Source organism: Trachypithecus francoisi, unplaced genomic scaffold (genome assembly GCF_009764315.1).
Source record: "Trachypithecus francoisi isolate TF-2019V2 unplaced genomic scaffold, Tfra_2.0 Lachesis_group10, whole genome shotgun sequence".
Classification (NCBI taxonomy): Eukaryota; Metazoa; Chordata; class Mammalia; order Primates; family Cercopithecidae; genus Trachypithecus; species Trachypithecus francoisi.
Window position 1 is genome coordinate 112929416 of NW_022681455.1, and position 17516 is coordinate 112946931.

The following is a 17516-nucleotide window of genomic DNA, read 5'->3' on the forward strand; positions in this document are numbered from 1 at the left end:
TGGGGTGTTTTCTGCCATAATCCCGGTAGACTCTATACCTTCTGACTACCCTGGACCATAAAGGAGTGAATCAAAAAGACTCAAGATTGTCAAAAGAAAGCTCTTTATTGATTGACTCAGCAACGCAGGGCTGGCACCCATCAGCTCCAAATCACATCTTATCCCGTCCACTCCCATCCACTATGCCCTCTTCCAGGTTGAAATCTTGCTTTCAGGAAAGGGCTTCCAGCCAGCTTTGCATTAGTTCTCGGCTATGGTTTTCTGAACCCAGTCCTGGATGGAAGTCACCTTCACATACACACCATACTCAGCCACACCACAGCTCTTATCAAAGCTTAGGATCCCAGCCGCGTACCAGGTATTCTTCTCCAGGTCATGAACGGCAAAGGCACTGCCCGCATCGCCATAGCAGGTGTCTTCCTGGTACTTAGACATGCCGGCACAGAAGGTGTGTTCGTTCAGTATGGGCTGCACCCCTACAGGGCTCTTCGGTGTCTTCTTTTCGGGGACTGTGCTGCCTTCATAGTGCCTTACACATTGGTCTTGGTCGGCCACAGGCAGCATGACATACTTCAGATGGTCAGTAAATTTAAAATTGGCATTTCGCCCCCAGCCAGACACGTAACCCACACGCCCTACTTCTGCATAATCCTTTGAAGGTAGGCAGATGGGCATCACTCTCTCGTTAACAGGCACCTTCTGTTTGAGTTTGATGAGCCCAATATCTACCTCGGAGTAGTTAGGGTGTAGAACCACCTTCTCAATCTCTACAAGCTGCTTTTTCCCCACATAGAGTGTTAAAGTAGGGGCAATGTCTTTCGCTGTTGCATTTTCTGAATGGTTCAGGAAGAGATTGTTAGCCGTGGTCAGCAGCCATCGTTCATTGATCAGCGTGGCCCCTGTGGTGAGATTATGGCGGGAGACCATCTTAGCCTGCCAGGGAAAGCTGCCTTTGGCATCCAGGTGTCCACCCAGGATCCGCTGCACTGCGTCTGCCGGATTCTTGGGCTTCCCACATACTGTCAAGGAGAGCAAGACACAAGTGAGTGGAAATGTGCAAGAGCCTTTCCATCTGAGAAAGGGGGGTAAAAGCATGGGCGGCTGTCACTGCTGTGTAAACTAGAAAGATTTAAATGCTTTGCCCTTACCACCTGCTCATCTCATTCCCAATAGTTACAGTTTTAAAATAATTCTGTTTTTTTTTGGCCGGGCGCGGTGGCTCAAGGTTGTAATCCCAGCACTTTGGGAGGCCGAGACGGGCAGATCACGAGGTCAGCAGATCGAGACCATCCTGGCTAACACAGTGAAACCCCGTCTCTACTAAAAAAAATACAAAAAACTAGCCAGGTGAGGTGGCGGGCGCCTGTAGTCCCAGCTACTCGGGAGGCTGAGGCAGGAGAATGGCGTGAACCCGGGAGGCGGAGCTTGCAGTGAGCCGAGATCCGGCCACTGCACTCCAGCCTGGGCGACAGAGCGAGACTCCATCTCAAAAAAAATAAATAAATAAATAAAAATAATTCTGTTTTTTTAATTGTTTACATTACAAAAAGCTCTATTTCCCACTTTTCTAACAAAGGAAATGGGAAATACTGAGATTTTTGAGCCCTGGCTGGTGAACTGTATTATATTTAAACAGTTATCCCAACAAAGGAATTTCCACAATTCCCTGAAATTCATTGAAAGGGCTAGGAGCTACAATTATTCATTCTCTCTGACGAAAGAGGAATCTAGAGCATCACTGACTGGAGCTCAGATTTTGTAGGTAGTGCAGTTATTATGAGGCAGGTTGGCAGTTCCACACCAGTAAGAGCCGAAGAGGCTGGGCCTTTGCCTCTGGTTCCGAGAAGGAAAGGAGAGAACAGTAGCTCCTGCTAATAACGAGAAGCAGAAGTCCCAGCCCACATCCAGCCTCCTTCTAGGCTTCCATGGATTAAGATTTTGTTATCCCTTGACTTGTTCTCCCAGGAGCTTGCTTCTCCTTAGACCCAGGGCTCTCTAGCAGGTTCTCTGTATGCATAGGCTCTCCTGATCTGTGGGCAGTGTAGACAGTGGATTCAGCCAGTGCCCTTCAGGCCCCAATGATCAAGACCCTTAGACCCTTAGTGACCCTTAGGGAATTGCCACCTAACTGCTTAAGTCTCTCCCTGGCCAGCTGCGGTTCTCCCACATTCCTCCTCTTGGCTCTTGTGTGCTCAGAGGAAGCCGCACTGGAAGGCTGTGCCTGTAGGACGTTCCCACCCAGAAGCCTGCCTGCACTCGTAAGTGTTCAGCACCCACCTGCTTCACATTCAGGAAGTTTATCTCCAACAACCTTATTTGTCCACTGCTTCTCATTGTTTAAGGTGTACACTCCTGAAACAAAAGGCAAGAAATGAGCCAAAGGCAAAGTCAAGTCTGAACCCCGAGCAGAGTGAGAAGGCGTTTAAAGAGAAGAATCAAAAGCAAGAGGGAAAGGGGACAAATAGGGAGGAAGAGGAGAGAGTATGCGGGGGAGGGAAAGAGAGCTGTGCTGGGAACCCAGTGCCTGGGCTCCAGTTACGCCCAGCAGAACACACTCTGGTCATGGCGGTCACAGCCAGGCAGTACAGGGAGGGCTCAGGGTTCAAATCCTGACTGCGTCTTACAGGCTGCCTGAATTTGGGCAAGAGACTCAACCTGTCTGTGCCTCCGTTTCCTTATCAGCAAAGTGAGAACAAGAGCCTCTATTCAGAGGGATACTGTGAGGACTAAGTGAGCAAATAAATATGAAGCACTTAGAGCAGTGCCAAGACAGCAAGACTCACTAGGTGGGGGTGACCTATCGTCATCACTATTCCTCCTTTTCCCACATCTCCCGCTGGAGATGGAAATCTGACTCTGAGATAGGTAGGCCGCATGGCATGGCCTCCCCTTAACAAAACAGAAAACTTGAGGCTGACGAAAGTTCGTCTGCCCAAAGGGCCACAGCTACTGGCAACAAAACGCTTATTAGAATCTAAATCTCCTGGCTCCAAGGAGAGCAATGAACTTTCTGGCGAATCACCCCAGCACCGCCCATCATGGAAATGTCAGAGCAGAGGTTGTATGTAGGGCATAGAGACAGTTGTCCAGGTCTTACCATCTCCTTCTGTGCGCAGCCTGTAGTAGTTCTTACACTGGTAGCGAACTGAGTGCTCCACGTAGCCATTTGCGATCATAGGGGGCTTCGGGCAGCCATCATCTGCAAAGAGAGAGAAGCCAGAGAGTTTACTATTTGGAAATTGTTCCCAGTGAACCATGAAAAGTCAGATGAGTGGAAGTTGCTCTGCACATCAGTCTCCTTCCGCCCCAAATAGAAGCCAACGGAAGTGCACGCTCCCCTCATTTCTGGCAGGAACCCCAATGTTCTTCACGGTCCTGAAAGCCCAGAGGTCAAGATAAGAAGGGGCAACTGGGTGTTCTCAGAGACAGAGTGCAGACCCGAGAGGGTCAGAGTGGGATGCGGCGGCGCGTGGGATGCGGCGGCACCCCGGATGCACGCTCCCACCCAACCAAAGACTGACCTGCGATATCCGTGACATCATTGCCTGAGTCCACTGCAAAAAGCTGTCCCCAGAGCAGGAGGGCAACGACAGCTCCCAGAGCACTGCAGAGAGAAGACAGGAAGGAGTGGAAAGCTGGTCTCCCTGCTTCACAGCACATGCATGCATCCATACACACATGCGTGTACCCACACACACGCACACATGCATACACACACACTCCTCCCACTTAGCAGCCAGAAAGAAAATCAATATATGGACGTGCTAGGACCAAGAAGTTGCCCCCGCCCCCGCACACACATGCTGTAGGAGCTTCTGAGCGTGCGGAGCTTCCAGCAAGCTCTGTCCTGCTAGGAATTCTGCAGAAGCTTCAGAGAGGGATAGGAAGGCACGTGGGTGTGGGGCGAGTAGGGGGCTCAGTTTCTGGCCGCATTCAGGAAAGTACATTGGCAATAATACAGGAGCCCTCCAGGAAAGAGAAACCTCCCTCAGGCACACCAAAGATACTGTTAATAAAATGTAGATAACTCAGAGATGGGAACTTAGGACTTTTTACGCTATTCCTCTACTTCTTGATATTTTCCATAATAAAAAGTTCCTTAAATACACAATTTATTTTTTTTTTTTTTGAGATGGAGCCTCTCTCTGTCACCCAGGCTGGAGTGCAGTGGCATGATCTTGTCTCACTGCAAGCTCTGCCTCCCAAGTTCACACCATTCTCCTGCCTCAGCCTCCCGGGTAGCTGGGACTACAGGCACCTGCCACCACGCCCGGCTAATTTTTTGTAATTTTAGTAGAGACGGGGTTTCACTGTGTTAGCCAGGATGGTCTGATCTCCTGACCTCGTGAGCCACTGTGCCCGGCCTCCTTAAATATATACTTTTAAACATATGGTTATTTCTAGTATTTTATGATAGTTCATCTTTAGGAAATGGTATCTCAAACCCCAAAATGCCAGGTTACCTGGAAGAGAACTGGTGTCCAAAAGCAGGACTGTGGCCATGGGCATTGACGCACAGGTGCCATCTTCCAGTTCACCATCTCGCTAACAGATGCTGACCGTTCAGGCACTAATGCTTCTATTAAAATAGTTTCTAGGCCGGATGTGGTGGCTCATGCCTGTAATCCCAACACTTTGGGAGGCCGAGGCAGCCAGATCACGAGGTCAAGAAATCGAGATCATCCTGGCCAACATGGTGAAACCCCATCTCTACTAAAAATACAAAAATTAGGTGGACATAGTGGCGCACACCTGTAGTCCTAGCTACTCAGGAGGCTGAGGCAGGAGAATCACTTGAACCCAGGAGGCGGAGGTTGCAGTGAGCCGAGATCGCACCACTGCACTCCAGCCTGGTGACAGAGCGAGAATCATTCTTTAAAACAAAAAAAGTTTCTAGTCTTATTATTTCAACATTTCAAAAAGTCTTTATTTTTATAAGATATAAGTGCCTTAATTAGATGTATCCCAGGTACTAGTGTGTATCCCAGGTACTAGTCAATTAATTGTGTCATTCAAATGTGTTACAATTAGTCCTTCTTATTATACATTTTTAAAGAGGAAAATATCTGCTAATTAATATACTCAGAATGCCAGGAAGCCTACCACAGGAGCTGATGACATCCCCCACAAAGACAAAAATGTAACCTCAAGGAAAAAGACACTCCTGAGAGTAAATCTCATCTCCTGGGAAGGACAGCACTGTCTTCTATGGATGCAGAAAAGGAGAAGATTTAACACACTGAGCCCTTTAGTTCACTATAATTTAGCCCATTTGCCCTGTTTCTTTGTTCTATTTCTGCATCTCTACTGATGTACACAAAGAAGACTGAAATAAAGAACCAGAGGAAAGGCAGGAGGGAAAGCTATGGACCCACCTCATCTTGGTTGGTCTTGCCTCTGGAAGAGCAGTGCTGTGGGGCATCTGCTGGTCTTTTTATGCTGCCACTAGCTCACCTCTCCCCCTTCTCCATTTCGTAATTCCTGTGTCTACATAGCTTTGGCCCTGGTAAGGTCACTATCTTTTCCAGTAACAAAACCACAAACAATACCCCTGTTAAGAGCTGAGCTCTTGCCTCACACTTGATTTTCTGCTGGTGTTCTATTACAAACCCCGAAGAAACCTGGCACCTCTCTGACCCACGAACCTGCCAAAGTATTTCCCGAAATCAGCAATTGAGCAGGACAGGGCAGCAGCAGGAACCATCAGTCTCTTTATCTTGGAGGATTTTCATGCTGCAGAAGGCCTCACTCTGAGTTGTTTTAAACCCATTGTAGACATTTCTGCAGCCTAGCTTAGATGGGGCTCTGAAGAAAGCATTCCCTTTTCACAGTAATTTTCTCCACCTTGTGTGTGGACATCTCCCTATTGCTTAAAAACTCTCCAGCCTGAAATCAGTAAATGTGTTTATTATGTCTTCTCTGATTGTTCTTTGCAAGAAATCACACAACTAATTAAAGCTATAGTGTAGACCGACACAGACCATACTCAATGGCAGTGGTTCTTATGATTTTATAGTCTGTTGATTAGCCTAAATAGGCAGATGAGAAAAATCAGTATGTCTAAGTCAAATGTCTGCACCTGTGTGTATCCCAGGTACCAATCAATTGAAATTTAGTAGTAACTCAATAAAAAGTTGATTTATTCGTTAAAAAGGGTTAGTGGTTCTTAAATTAGAGTGTACAAAAGAATTACTTTTGGATAATCATGGTGACACTGATGTAGTAGCAAAGTAACTAGAAACCAGACAAATGCCCATCAACAGCAGGAAGGGTCAATACTGCGTTGTATGCGGATATAATGGAATATCATATAGCATAAAATGAATAAACTCTGCAAGAACATGGATAATCTTATAAACATAATTTTTGAAAGAAAACTACAAGTTTCAGAAGATTACCTTCAGTATGATAGCAGTCTTCTAGACATCAAAACCAAGTAAAACTTGGCAATGGATTCTTAGATATGACACCAAAATCACAATCAAAGAAAAATTAGATAAATTGGGCTTCATCGGAATGAACGTTTGTGCATCAAAAGACATATTAAGAAAATGAAGACAGGTCAGGCGCAGTGGTTCACGCCTGTAATCCCAGCACTTTAGGAGGCCGAGGTGGGTGGATCCCGAGGTCAGGAGTTTGAGACCAGTCTGACCAACATGATGAAACCCCATCTCTACTAAAAATACAAAAATTAGCTGGGCATGGTGGCGCATGCCTGTAATCCCAGCTACTCAGGAGGCTGAGGCAGGAGAATTGCTTGAACCCCGGAGGCAGAGGTTGCAGTGAGCCTAGATCGCACCACTGCACCCCAGCCTGAGTGACAGAGCAAGACACTGTCTCAAAAAAAAAAAAGTGAAGACAATCTACAGAATGGGAGAAAATATTTTCAAATTATATATCTGATAAAAGGTTGTTATCCAGAGTGTTTCCTACTACAACAACAAAAAGACAAACAATGAAAGCATGGGCAAAGAATTTGAATAGACATTTCTCCAAAAAATATACATAAAGTGCCAAAAAGCACATAAAAAGATACTCAAGGCTCAGGTGGTGGTTCACACCTGTAATCCCAGCACCTTGGGAGACCGAGGCAGGTGGATCACCTGAGACCAGGAGTTCGAGGCCAATCTGATCAATATAAATATGGTGAAACCCCATCTCTACTAAAAACACAAAACTTAGCCAGGCGTGGTGGTATCCACCTGTAGTCCCAGCTACTATTTGGGAGGCTGAAACAGGAGAATTGCTTGAACCTGGGAGGCAGAGGTTGCAGTGAGCCGAGATTGCACCACTGCACTCCAACCTGGGCAACAGAGTGCAACTCCATCTCAAAAAAAAAAAAAAAAAAGTCACTCAACACCATTGGAAAATGTCAATACGGAAATTTGCAAATCAAAACCGCAATGAAACACCACTTCACACCTACTAGGATGGCTACGAATTGTGTGTGTGTGTGTGTGTGTGTGTGTGTGTGTGAAATGTTGGCAAGGATGTGGAAGAGTTAGAACCCTGGTACATTACCTTGCTAGTAAGAATGTAAAATGGTGCAGCTACTATAGAAAACAGTTTTGTGGTTCCTCAAAAAGCTAAGCATAGAATTGCTATCTGACCCAGCAATTCCACTCAAGGTATATACCCGAAGAATTAAAATCGGAGACTCAGAGACTTTTGTACACCAATGTTCATAGCAGCATTTTCACAATAGCCAAAAGGTAGAAGCAATGCAAGCGTCCATCCACAGATAAATGGATAAACAAACCGTGTTATATACATACAATGGAATGTTATTCATGTATAAAAAGGAATGAAGTTGATACATGCTACAACATGAATAAACCTTGAAAACATACTAAGGGAAAGAAGCCAGACACAAAGGGACAAATATTACTTGATTCCACTTATAATAAAGTATCTAGAATAGGCAAATGCATAGAAACATAAGTAGATTTGACTTCCCTGGGGGCTGGGAGAAGCAAGAAATGGGAAGTGATTTCTTAATGGGTACAGAGTTCCTGTTTGAATGAAAAAACTTTGGAAACTGGTAGTGGTGATGGTTGCAGAACATTGCTAGTGTAATAAATGCTGCCGAATTGTACACTTCAAAATGGTTAAAATCAGAAATTTTGTGTTATACATATTTTAGCACAAAAAACTCAAGAAGTAAATAAGTAAATAAACTTATTTTTATTGGAGTAAAAGAAAGAAAGAAAGAAACAAGCAAGACTCAGCACTATGCTGCTCAGGCATAAATAACAGAGTTAAAACTTTGTTTTTAAATTTCTTGTCGAAATGAAAAACCCAAAATATAAAATGTTACATCTCATGGGGAGGTAAGAGGAAAGCATAAGAGAAAGACAATTAGGTAAATATAAATAAATTGTTATTGACCCAGCTTTTGGGCTGGGTAAGTAGTTCATTAACGTACATTGTATTATTGTGCTTTATTTTTAATAAAACACATATATGCCCGCACATATATATCACATATAATATTTTATAAGTATCAAACAAAATATTTTAAAATACGAAGGAGGGAGGGACTCACCCTAAGGACACAGTGAGAGGCCCCTTTTCCATGAATTGGATCCAATAGGTCTGCGTGGGGATGTGAGAATCTACATTTCAAGCGTCCATAACTTCCCACCCTTGCAGGTACGAGGCAATAGACTGCAACTCTTCAGTCATAAGCAGGAGCCCATCTCTCCACCCCCGGAATCTGGGGTTGGCTCTGTGACTATGTTGAAATAGTAGCAGACGTAACAAGGATAGTCTTGAAATGTGCTTGTGAATTGGGGTTTGCCTGCTTTTACAACACCTGGAATCTGGGAGCTGCCCTGTGAATGAGCCCAAGTTATTCCTCCATTGCTGGAGAATGAAATGTCCCCATAGAGCAGAACCCAGGCATCCTAGCTGACAGCCAGCCAGCCCCAAATTCCCAGAAGCCCTCCACAGGTGCATGAGTGAGCTCCTGCCAAGATCAGCTGAAACTGGTCCTGACCAAAACCATCTCCAGCTAAGCCCACATTGCTGACCCACAGAATCATAAGCTAAATAAAAGACGACTGTTCTAAGCTACAAAGCTTGGGGAAGACTCATTAGGTAGCACATGTTAACCAGTAGGACTGGTGTATAGAATGATGGAAATAGCTGCTCTGACTGAACCTAGGGTGAAGGTGTTAGAATTCTGCTCCCTAGGTCCCTGGGTTCCTGCTGTCCTCTGTCACAGCTTGTCTTTACCTGTGCTTTGCCACCCAGTTTTTCCTTCAATGGCCAGAAGGAGGGAGCTACACCCTACATTTTCCAAAGAGAACCTGCGCTGTAGATTATAAAGGATTCCACTAAAACTGGAACACTTCTGTCCTATGGCATCCTCATGCCCTCCTCCTCCTCCCAGCTCATCCAGTCCATCATCCCTCCCCACAGAAACTGTCAAACCTCAGCCTTTCACAGTCCTCTATCTAGAGTCTTGCAAATGTCACAGCCCCAGGCTTCTTTTTTCTTTTCTGTGCAGTTGCTGCTGCTTTTCCACAGAGGGAAGAGATGGCCTCTATTTCTGCAGCTCTGTGGGTCCCTAGGGAAGTGGGGAGAACGTTGGTCCTATGAAATGGAGGGAGAGACTTCCTCCTCGGACTGGTGCCCTCCTAGGGTGTCTGAAATGAACCATTTCTCACCACTGCTGTAGAACAATTGTTTACTCACCAGGTGCATGAAAATTCACATTCTACCCCTGAACATACCCTGAACTCTATTACTCTGACCCCTTATCTTGGGCAACAGGGGAGCATTCACACACAGCCTTCCTGCCCTGGGCGTCTTTCATTAACTTGAGAAACAGAATCCAGCCCCAAGGCTTCTCTCTTTCATTGGACAAGTCAAGATGAGAGATAGCAAGTCAGAAGACTCCACCAAGGAAAGCAGGAATGTATTTTGTTGGGAGAATAGAAAGCAGGAAAGCTTGAAATATTAATAGGCCAAGACAGCAGTTGACAGAGGAGCTTGAAGGGGAGAGTTTTGATTTTAGAAGGAAAAAATGATTTTTAAAAGTTCACTCTGCCAGCCAGGCACAGTGGCTCATGCCTATAATCCCAGTGCTTTGGGAGGCCAAGGCAGATCAATTGCTTGAGCCCAGGAGTTGGAGACCACATGGAATAAAATGGGCAACATGGTAAAACTCCGTCTCTACAGAAAATACAAAAAATTATCCAAGCACAGTGGCACACGCCTGTAGTCCCAGCTACTCTGGAGGCTGAGGGGGGAGGATTGCTTGCGCCTGGGAATTGACTGGAGGCTGAGGGGGGAGGATTGCTTGCGCCTGGGAATTGACTGGAGGCTGAGGGGGGAGGATTGCTTGCGCCTGGGAATTGACTGGAGGCTGAGGGGGGAGGATTGCTTGCGCCTGGGAATTGACTGGAGGCTGAGGGGGGAGGATTGCTTGCGCCTGGGAATTGACTGGAGGCTGAGGGGGGAGGATGCTTGCGCCTGGGAATTGACTGGAGGCTGAGGGGGGAGGATTGCTTGCGCCTGGGATTGACTGGAGGCTGAGGGGGGAGATTGCTTGCGCCTGGGAATTGACTGGAGGCTGAGGGGGGAGGATTGCTTGCGCCTGGAATTGACTGGAGGCTGAGGGGGGAGGATTGCTTGCGCCTGGGAATTGACTGGAGGCTGAGGGGGGAGGATTGCTTGCGCCTGGGAATTGACTGGAGGCTGAGGGGGGAGGATTGCTTGCGCCTGGGAATTGACTGAGGCTGAGGGGGGAGGATTGCTTGCGCCTGGAATTGACTGGAGGCTGAGGGGGGAGGATTGCTTGCGCCCGGGAATTGACTGGAGGCTGAGGGGGGAGGATTGCTTGCGTCTGGGAATTGAGGCTGTAGTGAGCTATGATTGTGCCACTGCACTTTAGCCTGGGCGACAGTGAGACCCGGTCTCAAAAAAACAAAAAGTTCACTCTGCCATTACAAAAGTCTTGAAATTTTGTAAGCTACCAAAAAATAAAAATAAATAAAAAAAATAAGTCTCCAATAATTTCGCCACCTCAAGACAACCAATGGCCACTATTAACACTTTAGTGTTACTTCCTTCCACATTTTCTCTGTGCATACTTTTACACAATTTTGATCATTCTTTTGATAGAATCTTTTGGTCTACCCTTTTCACCTGTTAGAAATGCAAAATGCTTGTTCCCCGGTGCCATAAAGAAATAGGACTTGAACATAAATTTAATTCTCTCAGCAAGGCAATTTTTACTTTCTGCAGAAAGGGTGCCCATTGCACATGGAACAAAGACAAGGAGGTAAAAAACATTTATATCTGACCCATCCGAACCCTACTGCTGTGTCCTGATTCCATTGGCTGGTACTAGACTTCACAGTCTAGCAGCACCCATTTGGCTAAAGGTTTAAAACTTTTTCTAAAGAGGTAATGGCAGAGGAGAACAAAGGAAAAGAGGAGGTTGCTTATGAAAAGACTTAGAAAAGTAATAACATTCTCAAATAAGGAGGGGGCATAGGCTGCAAGCTGGGGCATGCCTGTGAGCATCTTGGTTAAAGTACAAGGACATAGAATGTATTTATTTTCTTATATTTAACAGCTACATAGGATAGGGCTTAACAAAGAGTTATTAGCACAAAGCGAGGAGGCTTGGAGGAAGTTAGTTTTTTAAAAGAAACTATTATTTCTAACACTTGTGATTTATTCTTTAACAAGAAGGGAAATTTTGAAGAGAAACTTTTTACTTTCTACATCACCCAATGTTGTAGGCATTTTCCATGTTGCAGCAAACTCTTTAAAACATTTTAGGCTGGGCGCAGTGGCTCACGCCTGTAATCCCAGCACTTTGGGAGGCCGAGGCGGGCAGATTACAAGGTCAGGAGTTTGAGACCAGGCTGACCAACATGGTGAAACCACATCTCTACTAAAAATACAAACATTAGCCAGGTGTGATGGTGTGCGCCTGTAATCTCAGCTACTCAGGAAGCTGAGGCAGGAGAATCGCTTGATCCTGGGGGACGGAGGTTGCAGTGAGCCAAGATCATGTCACTGCACTCCAGCCTGGGTGACAGAGCGAGACTCTGTCTCAAAAAAAAAAAAAAAAAAATTAAATGCTATATTACACTCCTAACTTAAGGAGGTATCACATGTACTTTAATTTTGCTATTATTAATAGCTTACATACACACAGGGAAGTGAGGTAGGGAGACCACACTCATTTTACTCCATATGGATGTACAATTGATCCAGCATCATTTACTAAAAATACCAAATCTTAAGTGTCCATTTCAATGAATCTGTATAGTATGAAATATTTCTAGCACCACAGAAAACTCCTTTGGGTTCCTCTCAGTCCCCACCCTTCCCCCACCAAAGTAACCACTGTCCTGACATCTGTTATGATGGAATACTGTTGCCTGGTCCTGAACTTCATATAAATAGAATCAAATAGTAGGCATTCTTGGTTCCTGGCTTGTTTTTTGCAACATAATGTCTGTGAGAATCATCCATGTTGTCACATTGGTTCCTTTTTTATTGCTGAGAAGTGTTCCATTGTGTGACTAAAGCACAACTGATTCATCCATTCTCCTGTAGATGGATATATGAATTAATTCCATCTGGGGACCATTGTAAACCAAGCTGCTATGAACATTCTTGCATATATCGTTTGATGGTTACCTGCACTCATTTCTCTTGGATATGTACCTGGTTGTGTCATAGGATAGACATATGTCTAGCTTTAATAGATTCTGCCAGTTTTCCAATAAACTCTCCTATCAGCAGTATATCAAAGTTCCAGTTGCTCTGCATCCTTGCCAATACTTTTTAAGTTTTGCCATTCTGCATATGTGTAGTAAAATATAATAATGGAGGCCGGGCGCGGTGGCTCAGCCTGTAATCCTGGCACTTTGGGAGGGCAAGGCAGGTGGATCACCTGATGTCAGGAGTTCAAGACCAGCCTGGTTAACATGGCGAAACCCATCTCTACTAAAAATACACAGATTAGCCGGGTTTGGTGGCACGGGGCTGTAGTCCCAGTTACTCAGGAGACTAAGGCAAGAGAATCGCTTGAACCTGGGGAGTGGAGGTTGCAGTGAGCCAAGATCGCACCACTGCACTCCAGCCTGGGTGACAGAGCAAAACTCCATCTCAAAAAATAAATAAAATAGATGGCCGAATAGGAACAGCTCCAGTCTCCAACTCCCAGCGCGAGCGACACAGAAGACCGGTGATTTCTGCATTTTCAACTGAGGTACTGGGGTCATCTCTCTAGGGAGTGCCGGACAATCGGTGCTGGTCAGCTGCTGCAGCCTGACCAGCGTGAGCTGAAGCAGGGCGAGGCATCGCCTCACCTGGAAGCGCAAGGGGGAAGGGAATCCCTCTTCCTAGCCAGGGGAACTGAGACACACAACACCTGGAAAATCGGGTAACTCCCACCCCAATACTGCGCTTTAAGGAAACAGGCACACCAGGAGAATATATCCCACACCTGGTCGGGAGGGTCCCACGCCCACGGAGCCTCCCTCACTGCTAACACAGCCGTCTGCGGCGATCTATCCGCAAGGCAGCAGCGAGGCTGGGGGAGGGGCGCCCGCCATTGCTGAGGCTTAAGTAGGTAAACAAAGCCGCTGGGAAGCTCGAACTGGGTGGAGCTCACAGCAGCTCAAGGAAGCCTGCCTGTCTCTGTAGACTCTACCTCTGCGGACAGCGCACAGCTGCAGTCCATTGGGGAAAGAGCGGGGGCCGGTGCAGACGCGAACGACTCTGTCTGACAGCTTTGGGGAGAGCCGTGGATCTCCTAACGCGGAGGTTGAGATCTGAGAACGGACAGACTGCCTGCTCAGGTGGGTCCCTGACCCCTGAGTAGCCTAGCTGGGAGACATCCCCCACTAGGGGCAGTCTGACACCCCACACCTCACAGGGTGGCGTCACCCCTGAGAGGAAACTTCCAAAGAAAGAATCAGACAGGTACACTCGCTGTTCAGCAATATTCTATCTTCGGCAACCTCTGCTGCTGATAACCAGGCAAACAGGGTCTGGAGTGGACCTCAAGCAATCTCCAACAGACCAACAGACAGTCCTTCTGACTGTCAGACGGAAAACTATCAAACAGGAAGGACACCTATACCAAAACCCCATCAGTACGTCACCATCATCAAAGTCCAGAGACAGATAAAACCACAAAGATGGGGAAGAAGCAGGGCAGAAAAGCTGGAAATTCAAAAAATAAGAGCGCATCTCCCCCTGCAAAGGAGCGCAGCCCATCGCCAGCAACGGATCAAAGCTGGTCAGAGAATGACTTTGACGAGATGAGAGAAGAAGGCTTCACTCCATCACCTCTCAGAGCTAAAGGAGGAATTACGTACCCAGCGCAAAGAAACTAAAAATCTTGAAAAAAAAGTGGAAGAATTGACAGCTAGACTCATTAATGCAGAGAAGATCATAAACGAAATGACAGAGATGAAAACCATGACACGAGAAATACGTGACAAATGCACAAGCTTCAGTAACCGACTCGATCAACTGGAAGAAAGAGTATCAGCGATTGAGGATCAAATGAATGAAATGAAGCGAGAAGAGAAACCAAAAGAAAAAAGAAGAAAAAGAAATGAACAAAGCCTGCAAGAAGTATGGGATTATGTAAAAAGACCAAATCTACGTCTGATTGGGGTGCCTGAAAGTGAGGGGGAAAATGGAACCAAGTTGGAAAACACTCTTCAGGATATCATCCAGGAGAACTTCCCCAACCTAGTAGGGCAGGCCAACATTCAAATTCAGGAAATACAGAGAACGCCACAAAGATACTCCTCCAGAAGAGCAACTCCAAGACACATAATTGCCAGATTCACCAAAGTTGAAATGAAGGAAAAAATCTTAAGGGCAGCCAGAGAGAAAGGTCGGGTTACCCACAAAGGGAAGCCCATCAGAATAACAGCAGACCTCTCGGCAGAAACTCTACAAGCCAGAAGAGAGTGGGGGCCAATATTCAACGTTCTTAAGAAAAGAATTTTCAACCGAGAATTTCATATCCAGCCAAACTAAGCTTCATCAGTGAAGGAGAAATAAAATCCTTTACAGATAAGCAAATGCTTAGAGATTTTGTCACCACCAGGCCTGCCTTACAAGAGACCCTGAAGGAAGCCCTAAACATGGAAAGGAACAACCGTACCAGCCATTGCAAAAACATGCCAAAATGTAAAGACCATCGAGGCTAGGAAGAAACTGCATCAACTAACGAGCAAAATAACCAGTTAATATCATAATGACAGGATCAAGTTCACACATAACAATATTAACCTTAAATGTCAATGGACTAAATGCTCCAATTAAAAGACACAGACTGGCAAACTGGATAAGAGTCAAGACCCATCAGTCTGCTGTATTCAGGAGACCCATCTCACATGCAGAGACATACATAGGCTCAAAATAAAGGGATGGAGGAAGATCTACCAAGCAAATGGAGAACAAAAAAAAGCAGGGGTTGCAATCCTAGTCTCTAATAAAACAGACTTTAAACCATCAAAGATCAAAAGAGACAAAGAAGGCCATTACATAATGGTAAAGGGATCAATTCAACAGGAAGAGCTAACTCTCCTAAATATCTATGCACCCAATACAGGAGCACCCAGATTCATAAAGCAAGTCCTTAGAGACCTACAAAGAGACTTAGACTCCCATACAATAATAATGGGAGACTTCAACACTCCACTGTCAACATTAGACAGATCAACGAGACAGAAAGTTAACAAGGATATCCAGGATTGAACTCATCTCTGCACCAAGCGGACCTAATAGACATCTATAGAACTCTCCACCCCAAATCAACAGAATATACATTCTTCTCAGCACCACATCGCACTTATTCCAAAATTGACCACATAATTGGAAGTAAAGCACTCCTCAGCAAATGTACAAGAACAGAAATTATAACAAACTGTCTCTCAGACCACAGTGCAATCAAACTAGAACTCAGGACTAAGAAACTCAATCCAAACCGCTCAACTACATGGAAACTGAACAACCTGCTCCTGAATGACTACTGGGTACATAACGAAATGAAAGCAGAAATAAAGATGTTCTTTGAAACCAATGAGAACAAAGATACAACATACCAGAATCTCTGGGACACATTTAAAGCAGTGTGTAGAGGGAAATTTATAGCACTAAATGCCCACAAGAGAAAGCAGGAGAGATCTAAAATTGACACTCTAACATCACAATTAAAAGAACTAGAGAGGCAAGAGCAAACACATTCAAAAGCTAGCAGAAGGCAAGAAATAACTAAGATCAGAGCAGAACTGAAGGAGATAGAGACACAAAAAACCCTCCAAAAATCAATGAATCCAGGAGTTGGTTTTTTGAAAAGATCAACAAAATTGACAGACCGCTAGCTAGACTAATAAAGAAGAAAAGAGAGAGGAATCAAATAGACGCAATAAAAAATGATAAAGGGGATATCACCACCGACCCCACAGAAATACAAACAACCATCAGAGAATACTATAAATGCCTCTACGCAAATCAACTAGAAAATCTAGAAGAAATGGATAATTTCCTGGACACTTACACTCTCCCAAGACTAAACCAGGAAGAAGTTGAATCCCTGAATAGACCAATAGCAGGCTCTGAAATTGAGGCAACAATTAATAGCCTACCCACCAAAAAAAGTCCAGGACCAGATGGATTCACAGCTGAATTCTACCAGAGGTACAAGGAGGAGCTGGTACCATTCCTTCTGAAACTATTTCAATCAATAGAAAAAGAGGGAATCCTCCCTAACTCTTTTTATGAGGCCAACATCATCCTGATACCAAAGCCTGGCAGAGACACAACAAAAAAAGAGAATTTTAGACCAATATCCCTGATGAACATCGATGCAAAAATCCTCAATAAAATACTGGCAAACCGGATTCAGCAGCACATCAAAAAGCTTATCCACCATGATCAAGTGGGCTTCATCCCTGGGATGCAAGGCTGGTTCAACATTCGCAAATCAATAAACGTAATCCAGCACATAAACAGAACCAAAGACAAGAACCACATAATTATCTCAATAGATGCAGAAAAGGCTTTTGACAAAATTCAACAGCCCTTTATGCTAAAAACGCTCAATAAATTTGGTATTGATGGAACGTACCTCAAAATAATAAGAGCTATTTATGACAAACCCACAGCTAATATCATACTGAATGGGCAAAAACTGGAAAAATTCCCTTTGAAAACTGGCACAAGACAGGGATGCCCTCTCTCACCACTCCTATTCAACATCGTGTTGGAAGTTCTGGCTAGGGCAATCAGGCAAGAGAAAGAAATCAAGGGTATCCAGTTAGGAAAAGAAGAAGTCAAATTGTCCCTGTTTGCAGATGACATGATTGTATATTTAGAAAACCCCATTGTCTCAGCCCAAAATCTCCTTAAGCTGATAAGCAACTTCAGCAAAGTCTCAGGATACAAAATTAATGTGCAAAAATCACAAGCATTCTTATACACCAGTAACAGACAAGCAGAGAGCCAAATCAGGAATGAAC

At 45.0% G+C, this 17516-nt stretch overlaps 1 protein-coding gene across 2 annotated transcripts; it reads right to left on the reverse strand.

Moving 5' to 3' along the window:
* Positions 1-86: 86 nt before the first annotated feature.
* Positions 87-8592, reverse strand: LOC117087995 (haptoglobin). Of its 2 annotated transcripts, none has more exons than XM_033218852.1 (5): positions 8546-8592; positions 3522-3604; positions 3098-3199; positions 2278-2352; positions 87-1019 (listed from the first exon to the last, which is right to left on the reverse strand). In XM_033218852.1, exons 1-5 carry the CDS (start codon positions 8575-8577, stop codon positions 241-243), a joined length of 1071 nt encoding a protein of 356 aa, XP_033074743.1. In that variant the 5' UTR covers positions 8578-8592; the 3' UTR covers positions 87-240. The 2 variants fall into 2 exon arrangements, with proteins under 2 accessions (XP_033074743.1, XP_033074744.1); XM_033218853.1 differs by lacking the exon at positions 8546-8592 and adding an exon at positions 5376-5524.
* Positions 8593-17516: the final 8924 nt, after the last annotated feature.